The sequence below is a fragment of the Sus scrofa genome, chromosome 5, assembly GCF_000003025.6.
Source record: "Sus scrofa isolate TJ Tabasco breed Duroc chromosome 5, Sscrofa11.1, whole genome shotgun sequence".
NCBI lineage: Eukaryota > Metazoa > Chordata > Mammalia > Artiodactyla > Suidae > Sus > Sus scrofa.
This window is the reverse complement of record NC_010447.5, coordinates 87613807-87625799: the sequence shown is the minus strand read 5'-3', so window position 1 is coordinate 87625799 and position 11993 is coordinate 87613807. Positions and strand designations below refer to the sequence as shown.

The 11993-nt window shown below is 38.9% G+C and overlaps 2 protein-coding genes across 7 annotated transcripts in view; one reads left to right on the top strand and one right to left on the bottom strand.

The window, feature by feature from the left end:
• Window positions 2937-10866, top strand: SNRPF (small nuclear ribonucleoprotein polypeptide F). The gene is made up of 4 exons (NM_001190213.1): window positions 2937-3063; window positions 4914-5039; window positions 9843-9907; window positions 10514-10866. Exons 1-4 carry the CDS (start codon window positions 3061-3063, stop codon window positions 10578-10580), a joined length of 261 nt encoding a protein of 86 aa, NP_001177142.1. The 5' UTR covers window positions 2937-3060; the 3' UTR covers window positions 10581-10866.
• Window positions 10536-11993, bottom strand: part of CCDC38 (coiled-coil domain containing 38) — a 45825-nt gene continuing 44367 nt past the window's right edge. For 4 of the 6 annotated variants that reach the window (XR_002344250.1, XM_021092738.1, XM_021092734.1 and 1 more), the window contains one exon: window positions 10536-11787. Coding sequence is in view for 5 of the 6 variants with exons in the window: in XM_021092738.1 (XP_020948397.1) it covers window positions 11674-11787 (114 nt within the window). In the remaining variant the exon portion in view is untranslated. The remainder of the gene's footprint in view (window positions 11788-11993) is intronic. The other 2 variants (XM_021092736.1, XM_021092737.1) reach the window with 2 other exon arrangements.

The window sequence follows — 11993 nt, the reverse complement described above, 5'->3', positions numbered from 1 at the left end:
GCCATAACTGATTCTGACCATAATCACAGAGAAAAATGTTGAGATTATGAGAATAAAGAAAATAAAAGGAAGAGCTCATCAATTTCAAAAGTAACTTTCTAAACTATCCCCTTTCATCTTGCATTTCTATTTCTATGTATTTGTTTATTTTGAGGAGAGGCAGCATTATGTAAAGGAAAAAAATCTTAAGCTTTGGAGACATCTCACCGTACACATGGCCTTCAGCAAAAATACGTCTCTAAATCCATCTCCTCATTTCTTAAATGGGGCTAATAATACCTCCCTTGAAGAGCTGTAGCATTTGAATAAGATATAAATTACATGAACTATCCTAGCATAACATGACAGACACTGAATATGTATTGGGTCCCTTCTTCTCAAAGAAGTTTTCAAATTCCACAAGGGCAAAATTTACATGTCCATTATATTCACCTCAATAAATATTTCGTGGTCATTTAATAAATTGCCTTTTAGATGTATGTTTACCCTGGAATTTTGGGCTTACATGCTGAGTAGTAGTGTAACTCAGACCTTAGCAAAATGTTCACCCTCATTAATAACTGATAATAAATTACCACATGTGCATAATGCAGAGTATAGAATGCATAATATGGAGACATTAAACTACATTTTAGAAGAATTTTTAATTATATGACAACCTGCTCAACATAAAGTGAAGAAAACAAGTTAAAAAGCTATGTCGACATCTTGGAAATAAAAAAGTGCAGCGTTCCTGCTGTGATGCAGAGGGTTGAGAATCTGGCATTACTGCAGCTGCAGCTCAGATTAGGTCTCTGGCCCTCAAACTTTCATATGACGTGAGTGCAGCCAAAAAAGAAAAAAAAAACTGCAAGTGCCTGTGTTACAATAAATAGTATACCCCAAAAGTTAATAGTTGTTTCTGCGATTGGTGATACCAGTGATTTTTTTAGAAATTATATATTTTCCAAATTCTCACAAAATATATGTGTAGCATTTATGATTAGAAAAATGTCAATGACCTTATATCCACTTTGTTTTCTAATAAGATTAAGACTACAAAAGGAGAAAAAAAACAACTTTAAACCCAACTATCTTTTCAAAGATTACAGCCATATTTTGTTTCACTTTGCTGAGAAAACAGAAAAAAAAATCAGAGTTCTGAAGTATATATTGAGCTTTTAAAAGGTAACTTAATTATTAAGTTAAAAAAGCAGTTTTTCAGGTTGTAACCCAGCTGTGTGGTGCTGAGCAAGTTAGCTACCTGATGAGCCTATTTCCTTATCTCTAAAATGGAGCTATAACCACCAAATCATAGACTTTGTGGTACGATTTCCATAACAATTGTGAAGAAGCCTGGCATAGCGGAAGAAATCAAAGCCTGTACAAAGGCTAAATATTCGTTAAATGACCAAAGGACTAAGGAGAAAATCCACTGAATTTTGGCTTAAATAATTTCAACTGTTTGGCATAAACGACACTAGAGCAAAATTACTGCGCTTTCCTGGTGTTCTTTATCATTTAGATGGACACCATTAAAGTAAAATTAAGATCTACCAAACCCTTACATAGCCAAGGATAGTTCCAGCCTCTTTCACATTAATTACTATCTCACAGCCTTGCAGATAGAACTGTTTTTAAAGCCACATGAAACTGAGGAAGCAAACGCCTTCGGGAGTTAAGAAACTGCCCAATACCATTCCCACGTGATAGACGTTCTAAACTCAGACTGCCTCTAAAGTCTTAGCCACTACTCCACAATACCGCAACATTTAAATCTCAATTTTTTCTTCTTTCTTCTTATTTGTCTTTTTGTCTTTTCAAGGGCCGCTGCCGTAGCATATGGAGGTTCCCAGGCTAGGGGTCTAATCCGAGCTATTGCTACCGGCCTACACCACAGCCACAGCAATGTAGGATCGCAGCCGGATTGTGACCTACACCACAGCTCACGGCAACGCCGGACCCTTAACCTCCTTAACCCGCTGAGCAAGGCCAGGGATAGAACCCGCAACCTCATGGTTCCTAGTCGGATTTGTTAACCACTGAGCCACGACGGGAACTCCATAAATTTCAATTTCAAATTCAACTCCTTAGGGCTGCAAAAACAAAAAACAAAAAAGAAAAAAAAATTTTTTTAAAAGAATGTATATATGTGTATGATTGTGTCATTTTGCTGTACAACAGAAACTGGCACAATGTTGTAATTCAGCTATACTGAATTTATATGCAATTTATTTATAATATATATTACATGTATATAAATTTATATCCAAAATGTTTTAGATATATATATATTTGAAAAAAATAAATCCAGTATGAGGACTGTAGTGGGCCTCTGCTCGCAAAGCACAAGAAACAGGTGGACCGGGAGGCCACCACACCGTATTTTAGTCTCTGTCTGACCTCATCTGAAAAATATTCTGCAGTTGACTTTCTTCCGGTGCGTTTCACCTCCTTAAGTCTATCTAGTCTTGCTTCTTCCACTTCCTCTGAGATGGGGTGAAATGAGCACTACAGAATAGAGAGCCATCAGGTAGAACGGGACTGTGGCAGAGGAGTCCCCATGGCTCAGGATCTGTGGGAAAATGAAGAAGAAACTTGAGAGCCCCGAGCTCGTTTTCCCAGGTGTGCAAAGCCAAAGGAAACTCCACCAGCCAAGTTGGCGAGAAATCACGTCCATTCTGCAGGACAGACAGCAAACCCTCGAGGCAGGCGAGCAAACAGGCAACTCGAGCCACCTCTCTGCCTTTGCAGTGCCGCAGGTATCAGACCCATGCTGCTGAAGGTTTCCTATTTCCTGCCCCCGCCGGGAAGGCGCTCGGAAACTCGAGCCTGCTGGTTGCCAGGAGACAGGCCCCAGTCACTTCCGCCAATCAGCACGCATCTTTTTGCATCCAATCACAGAAGCCGGAAGAGCCGTAGTCGGAGGGGAAAGGTCACGCTGCTATTTGGCGGCCATTTCTCTGGAAGCTTGGTGGCTGGGAAGTTGCTGTAGCCAACTCCAGTCCACGAGGGCCGGACGGCGCTGAGTCGGCGGCGGGTAGTCTGCAGCATCTGCCCACTACAGCAGCAGTAGTCGCGATGGTAAGGAGAAAGAGAAGGTCAGAGTCGCCCGTGTGGGGGAGAGAGAGAGAGAGAGAGGGCGGGAGGGCGGGTGACCAGCTTCGCCGGGCCTTCGCGCGTTTCCCATTCATCCGCGTGAGGCCCCGCGCAGCCTGTGGCCAGCCCCTTTCTGCCAGTTCTGGGTGTCTGACGCACGCCCTCCTTCCCCTCCCTAGGAATGTCCCCTTCCCCCTCTTCTTCGTTTGAATCTGAGCCTGAGCTGCTCTTGCTGCCTGGGACCACAGAGTTGGAGTAAAGATGAAGCGGTTTTTCACGTACAGCTTACAGCACTCCAAAATCCGCTTTTGTCTGGTGATGCTGGGAAGCCCTGCAGCCCTTTGGAATACTGAGCCCGAGCTTTGAGCATTCATTTGTTCTCTTAGCAAATTTTTACTGAGCTCCTGCTACCTGTCAGGTGTGTTCTAGGAACTAGGACTATAGGGCGAGAAGTACTGGTGTGGCCCCTGCTCCAGTTTAAGTCGGTGTGAGAGAGAGAGAGACATTGATCAAATAACGACAAATACATAATTTCAAATAAAGTTAGTGCTAAGGAGGAAGCACACAGGATGCTATGAGGGGGTACCATGCTACGTTAGAAGTGTTTAAGGATGGCATCTTTGGGAGAAGGGATTTAACCTGAAACTTAAACGATATGAAATACACACCCTTAAAGAGGCGGAAGAGTGTATACACCAAGCTCAGGAAACATGAGCATAGACTCTGAGCCTCGAAAGAAAGCCTGACCAGTTGGAGGAATTGAGAGAAAGCCACAGCTGCTTGCTAGGATGGAGTGTTGGGCAAGTATTAGGCAGTTTTAGGAGGTCTGAGTTCTACTCCCGGGTCTACTTTGGAAAGCCATCAAAACATTTTAGGTAGAGATATGATGTGATAAAAAATACTTGCCGTGTGGCTAATAAATTGGAGAAAGAAAAGAGTGAAGACCATAGAACTATTTGAGATCACTCTGAGTATGCTTATCCTAGAGGGGTTTAGTAGCCAAGTTTCTTGGTTCTTTTCTCTCTTTGGGTGGATGGGCCAACAGATGAAGGAAGGGGGAAAAGTCTGAATTCGTTGGAGATACTGTTGCATTTGCTGAATAAACAAACATTAAGTGATTGATTGCCTATATGTAGGAGTCACTGCTAAGTCAAATAAGATCCAGGCCTACCTTTTCATAGTGAGAGACTCAATTATGATCTGCCCCTGCCTCTTCAGTAACTTCATACAAAACTAACTTTTATGTCCCTGAGATCACCTTGCCGAGTCATTCTTCCCTCCTTTTGCATAGGTAGCCTCCTCTGCCTAGAATAGCCTCTTTCCCTCTGGAAATATCTGTCATCCTTTAAAACAGGCATTTACTTACTTCAGGCAACTCTTCCATTTCTCTTAACACTGGATTGTTTGGTATCATGTAATAGCATTCTCCTCTTACTACATTACAAAGTAATTGCCCACTCGTGTATGTTTTGACCCTTCCCTCCCACTGTAGGTCTCTTAAGGACAGGGACTGTCATCTGCCTTTTTTTTTTTTTTTCTTTTTTTTCTATTGCCTTTTCCTTGGTTTCATTATATTTTTGGAACAGTGAGTGAATGTTTCTTAAGTGAACATTGAATAAGTCTTGATGGGGTTGATGAAATTGACTGGCTGGATATTTCTTTGAAGTTCTTCCACAAATAAAAGTGAAAATTATGTAATAACGTGAGATGGAGTCAAGAGTTTGCTTCATTTGGATACCACAGCATATTGGTAATTTGGCAGAAAAGAGTAGGTAATAGAAACCAAGCTAAAGAAACTTATTCAGTTGGGTTCTTTTTTTGTTTTTGTTTTGCAGAGTTTGCCTCTCAATCCCAAACCTTTCCTCAATGGGTTAACAGGGAAGCCAGTGATGGTGAAACTTAAGTGGGGAATGGAGTACAAAGGCTACCTGGTGTCTGTAGATGGCTATATGAATATGCAGGTAAGTGGAAGAGTTATGAAGATCATTAGATTGTATTTATTTTTCTTCATGTGACTTCTCAAAGGTTTGGTGTGACTTACAGGGATATAATTAATTGACAAACAAAGCAAAATTAAGGGGTCAAATCAAGGCTAAGGAGGATGTTATAATTTGATGAACTTTGTATGAGACATATTAAAAATTCAGCCACAGGAGTTCCCCGTCGTGGCGCAGTGGTTAACGGGCCCGACTAGAAACCATGAGGTTGCGGGTTCGGTCCCTGCCCTTGCTCAGTGGGTTAAGGATCGGGCGTTGCCGTGAGCTGTGGTGTAGGTTGCAGACGCGGCTCAGATCCCGCGTTGCTGTGGCTCTGGCGTAGGCCGGTGGCTGTGGCTCCGATTCAACCCCTAGCCTGGGAACCTCCATATGCCGCGGGAGCGGCCCAAGAAATAGCAACAACAACAACAACAACAAAAAGACAAAAGACAAAAAAAAAAAAAAAATTCAGCCACAGATTTGATTCCCAGGTGGTTAAAAGTAAGAAGAGCTCAGGCGTTTGATTCACAATGTCATAAGAAAAATATACTGATTTGTGGGGAAAGCAAAACATCCCAGCACTTGGTCCGAGAGAACCTTTTCCAGTGAAATTCGTGTCTTTTGATAAATGCTAAATGTACAAATCTAAGTAATTTGATAGAAGCAGTTCTTAAGAGAGAAGACAGACCAAAGGAATTGATGAACTGACTGTATCCGATAAACTAGTTCTGTAAATGTTTGAGCCAGGTTTTTTGTTTTTTGTTTTTAATAATGGTAAAATATATATATAACATAAAATTTACCACTTTAACCATTTTTAAGTGTGCAACTCAGTGGCATTAACTACATTCATATTGTGCATTCATCACCATTATCCATTTGGGAAGTGAAACTCTGTATCCACTAAACAATAACTTCCTATTCTCCCTGCCCCGGTGAACACTCTTCTTTTTGTTGTTATTCTAGGTACCTCATATAAATGGAATCCCATAATATTTGTCCTTTTGTGTGTCTGGCTTAGTTCATTTAGCATGGTGTTTTCAGGGTTTGTCCATCTTGTAACATGTATCAGAATTTCATTCCTTTTCATGGTTGAAATAATATTCCATTGTGTGTAGTTGTCCCTTGATACTCTTGGGGCTCAGTTCCAGAACCTGCTTGATACACTAAAATCCACAGATGCTCGAGTCCATAGTCAGTCTTCCATATCCGTGGGTCCAAGTCAATTTGTCTGTGCAGTTCAAACCCATGTGCAAGTGTTAGCTTGAACATACTGCAGTCTAATCACGCTTCTTTCTGTTGGTGGATATTTGAATTGTTTCCCCTTTTGGCTATTGTGAGTACTGCAGTGAACATGGGTATACAAATATCTGTTAAGAGTCTCTGCTTTCATTTCTTTTTTTTTTTATCCTTTTAGGGCCTGGCCCACAGCATATAGAGGTTCCCAGGCTAGGGGTCAAAGTGGAGATGTAGCTGCTGGCCTACACCACAGCACAGCAATGTGGCATCCAAGCCGAGTCTGTGACCTACACCACAGTTCACAGCAATGCTGGATCCTTAACCCAATAAGCAAGGCCAGGGATTGAACCTGTGTCCTCATGGAGCTAGTCCGATTCGATTCTGCTGAGCCACAATGAGAACTCCTCTGCTTTCATTTTTTTAGGTCCATATCCAGAAGTGGAATTTCTGGATCATACAATACTTCTTTGTTTTAAGTTTTTGAGGAACTGCCAGACTGTTTTCCACCAGCAGTGCACAAGGGATCCACTTTTTTAATTTAATCCTCACTGACACTTGCTATGTTCTGTTTTTTAATTTATAAGTCATCCCAATGAGTGTGAAGTTGTATGCCATTGTTTCCGTTGGCATTTCCTTAATGATTAGTGATTTCGAGACCTTTTTATGTGCTTATTGGTCATTTACATATCTTTGGAGAAATACTTTAATGTCCTTTGCTCATTATAAAATTGGGGTGTTTGGGGTTTTTGTTGCTTAATTCTCTAGCTTCCAGCCAGGCTTTTGAGGAAAGAGTTTGAGGTTATATTTTCTTGAAGTGCAGGTATTTATGTGACTGATTAATGGCTGATGAATGCGTTTTAAAGGATACTTACATAGATGGTCAATCCAGTTGTGACTCCAGATATTTCATACTGTTAGTGCTTGTAGGCAGAGTATTAATGGGAGCACTTGTAGGCTTAAAGCTGAAATTTTTCTTAATTTAAGAGTTTACCACCTGTACAGATGATGCTTAGGTTCTCAAAGTTCTTATAGAATGTGGTTTTGGCCTGGAAAATGCCCTAAGCAGGAATCATTTACCTTTACCAAAGCCATAGAAAAATTTGAAGATGATACCCATTATATTGAAAATGTTCCAGATAGTGTTGATAATCAAACAACTTCATGAATATACAAACAACCACTGACTTGGACACTTTAAAAGAGAATTGTATGCTGTAGGAATTATATCTCATCAAAAGAAAGGAGTAAAGAATACCACATGTCCAGTGAAATATTACTCAGCTGTTAAAAAGAATGAAATAATGCCATTTGCAGCAACATGGATGGACCTAGAGAGTATCACACATAGTGAAGGAAGTCAGACAGAGAAAGACAAATATGTTATCTCTTAAATGTAGAAACTAAAAAATGATACAGATAAACTGATTTGCAAAGAGAATCAGACTCACAGACATAGAAAATAAACTTCTGGGAGTTCCTGTTGTGGCACAGTGGAAACGAATCCAACTAGGAACCACTAGGTTGCAAGTTTGATCCCTGGCCTTGCTCAGTGGGTTAAGGATCTAGTGTTGCCATGAGCTGTGGTGTAGGTCGCACATGCGGCTTGGCTCCTGCGTTGCTGTGGCTGTGGTGTAGGCTGGCAGTTACAGCTCCGATAAGGCCCCTAGCCTGGGAACCTCCATATGCTGCAAGTGCGGCCCTAAAAAGACAAAAGCCAAAAAGAAAGAAAGAAAAGAAACTTCTGGAGCTCCTGTCTTGGCTCAGCAGTAACAAACCCGACCAGTATCCATGAGGATGCAGGTTAGATCCCTGGCCCCACTCAGTGGATTAAGGATCCGGTGTTGCCTTGAGCTGTGGTGTAGGCTGGCAGCTGCAGCTCCGATTCAACCCCTAGCCTGGGAACTTCCATACACCTCGGGAGGGGCCCTAAAAGGACCGGAAAAAAAAAAAGAAAAAGAAAAGAAACTTCTGATTACCAAAGGGGAAGGGGGGGGTGGATAACTTAGGCCTTGGGATTAACAGATAAACACCACTGTATATAAAAATAGATAAATGGGGACCTACTGTATGGCACGGGGAACTAGACTCAATATCTTGTAATGGGAAAGAATCTGAAAATGTATGTATAACTGAATCACTTTGCTGTATGCCTGAAACTAATGTAATACTGTAAATCAACTATACTTCAATTTTAAAAATGTAGACAAAAAAAAAAAAAAGCACTAAAAAAAAATAAAATAAAATAAAAATGTGATAGAAGGCCTTTGGAGCATTATCTTTTTTTTTTTTTTTTTTTTTTTTGTCTTTTTAGCTATTTCTTGGGCCGCTTCCGCGGCATATGGAGGTTCCCAGGCTAGGGGTCGAATCGGAGCCACAGCCACCGGCCTACGCCAGAGCCACAGCAACGGGGGATCCGAGCCGCGTCTGCAACCTACACCACAGCTCACGGCAACGCCGGATCCTTAACCCACTGAGCAAGGGCAGGGATCGAACCCGCAACCTCATGGTTCCTAGTCGGATTCGTTAACCACTGCGCCACGACGGGAACTCCTGGAGCATTATCATATAATTTAGAAACCATTTAAATATTGGTGAATATCTGCCAGTAATAATCACTTTTTTAAAAGTTAGTTGATGTTAAAACATAATTTCTGAGAGCTATTACATACAAAACTAATTAATTGTTGACAGCAATTTCAGACAAAACCATTCCTCTGAGTGTAAAAGGTTACTTTTTATAGAAGGAATAATATCCAGTAGCGTTATTAATTCATGTTTTAAATGCCTTATCTTACATCCTCTCTAAGCCCTATTTTTCTTTCCCTTTGCCCACTTGCCTAGTCAATGAAGGAAACTTCTGTCTTTCATTTCTCTCCTGTTCATTTTTTTTGTGAGTCCCAGTAGCACTGAATGTAATTTTTTTAAATTACAAGTTTAAATTCCTTTACATGGAAGGAAAGCTAGACATTTTGATGTACAATTAGAAATAATAGAAATTAATGAAATAACTATAAAGGTCACTCTTAATTTAACCTCCTCTTAAGAACTTTTTTTTTTCCTGTTTATTAGCACATAATTTAAAATTCTTATTCAGTTCTTTGGTTTGGTTGTTGACTAATATAAAAGTATTTGGTATTTTAGCCATAGATTTTGTGCCCATTGGGTTCCTCAAATGATATATATGCTCTTACTCTGAGAAAAGTTAATGTCTGGTTCTTTAGAACTGAATTATTCATGGCTTATAAATTGAAGGCTTCTTCCTTGACACATTTTAATGTTTAATAGAAAGAAATAGTACGTAACTGAGAGATTTTAAAAATTGTGTTGAAATGAACTTTATTATATTAGTTGTACACCCATCAGTGTTAACATTACTGAATGTTTATCTGAAACCAAAAAGTACTGCAGTAGTAGAAGGCTAATCTTCTAATTGTTATAGATAAATGTGAGTTGTTGGTACCAAAAGATCTTAGTTAGTAAGGTCTCTCACCGATACTAGGTGTTTTCCTCCTGTATAATTATACTAATATATTTTCTTTTTATTCAAAGCTTGCAAACACAGAAGAATACATAGATGGAGCATTGTCTGGACATCTGGGTGAAGTTTTAATAAGGTAAGAAAACAGTAGTCGTATATATAAGGAGTTACTGGTGACCATTAGAAATACCTGCTCAAGTAAATTAATTAGTGCCCAAGTCTCAATTACTTTTAAAAAAATCATTATTAAATCAACATAATATTCTACAACCAGACTTCAAGGGTCTTGAAATTGTTAAACTTGCCAAAGCAGACTGACATATTTTGGAGCTGTTCACTCTTAAGATTTTTCTAGTGTGATACTAAACTTTCTAGCTCTTAACTGTACCTTTTTGAGTGGTTTCAGTAGTTGAAACTTGGTTTTGAATTTTAGATGAATCTGGCTGCTGTTAGAGATATGTATTATACTTATTTTCTAGAACTAGTTTCATACCTCCAAATTCTAGTCATTATTCCCTTGGGAAGATTGTAAAGATACCATTTTATAACAGCCTCATGGTAAAAATATATATGCTTTTTTAAAAAAAAAAAACAAATCAAATGTAAATATTTTAAAAAGAGATGATATATTGTAATTTTAGCATTTGCATTTTTGTAATAAAAAAACAGAATAATAGTTATAATTCAGATCTTATGTGGTTTCTGGTTGGAACAACAAAATGGACTGTTTTTCTGTTTACAGGTGTAATAATGTCCTTTATATCAGGGGTGTTGAAGAAGAAGAAGAAGATGGGGAAATGAGAGAATAGCATCTTTTGGGGGAGATTTTTTTTTATATATATTTGTAGACAATAAAGATGTGTTTGTTTTTCAATTTGATTCTGAGCTATTCATATTCAGATATTTACATGCAGAGCTCAACTGTTGCAACAGATGAAAGAGTGTTCACAGAACTACTGCTGTAAAAGCCACCCAGCTTTATTCAAGCTGATTTTCATGTAAGCCCAAAGCGTTAGGGAAACTTATGCATTATAACTGTCTATGGAGGTGAATGTCAGCCCTTTTCTTGTGATTATATATTAACTGAGACCTTTTAAAAGCAACTGTGTCTTCTAAAGTTATTTTTGAGCCACTTTTGACATATATAAATTTAAATATTTTCTTAGAATTAATATAACCTATTATTTAGTAGTCAGTAAATTACATGTTAATTCTCTATCACTTAAGCTAAGTGATGTACATATTACAGCTAAAATTGAAACATTCCCTGAAAATTAAAACGATTGACTATATAACACAAAAGAAATTGTGAACTGATATTTAGTCTGAAGGCATATAGTTCACATGAGAGAACCAGATTTTCTCGACAGAACTCCTTCATGTGAATTAAAAATCAGTCCTGTAGTTGTGTTCAGAGAACATCAGCTACTGGTTTTCCTGCAGGTGTTAAACTCGTCAAAACCAGTGTTTCAGAGTTGTGCATTGTGAAAATGTATACTCCACAGTGATAAAATCTACTCTGTGAACTTTTCTTGGACTGGTTGGAAAAAAATAGATTATTTAAACTCGCATGTCAGAGAATGCCATTATTACACATAATGGTCATTCACCGTATAGTTATATCAGTAAAGTAACTCTGCATATGTATCCCCAACTGGGACAAGAAAAAGTGTAGGTACAAATGTTTAGCTATATAGAATAATGGTCAGGATATGGATAATAAAAGTCTTCAGCAAAAGAAAGTAACTCCCATTTCCAATCCCAAGGGCCTTTTAGAGTAGGGGTCTCTCTTTCTGAAATTGGTCAGGCCTGCATATGGGGCAGAATATTCCCGTTATTGAAAAGCAAAATCTACAAAATATGCCTAAAGTCTTCTGATAATAAATGTCTTACTGTTCCTCCTCAAGTGAAAAAGTATTCTTCTTCCAATGATTTTGTTTTTGTATCCTTGACTGAAAATAGTTCATGTTTGTTAGCAGATGGCGGTTTTGAGCGATAGATAAGTCGTCTTCCCAGCTGAAGCAAAAGAAAAAAATACTTTTTCACATAACCATTTTCTATTGAAGTATAACTAAAATACTAATATTAATGTGATATTTGCAACGAATAATAATATTTAGTAATAGTAAATAATCACAGTTACAGAGGGGTTGATAACCTCATGGGTGTCCAGCGTAAGCAATGTCCAGTAACAAGTGGAGCAGCATAGGATGCAGAAGACA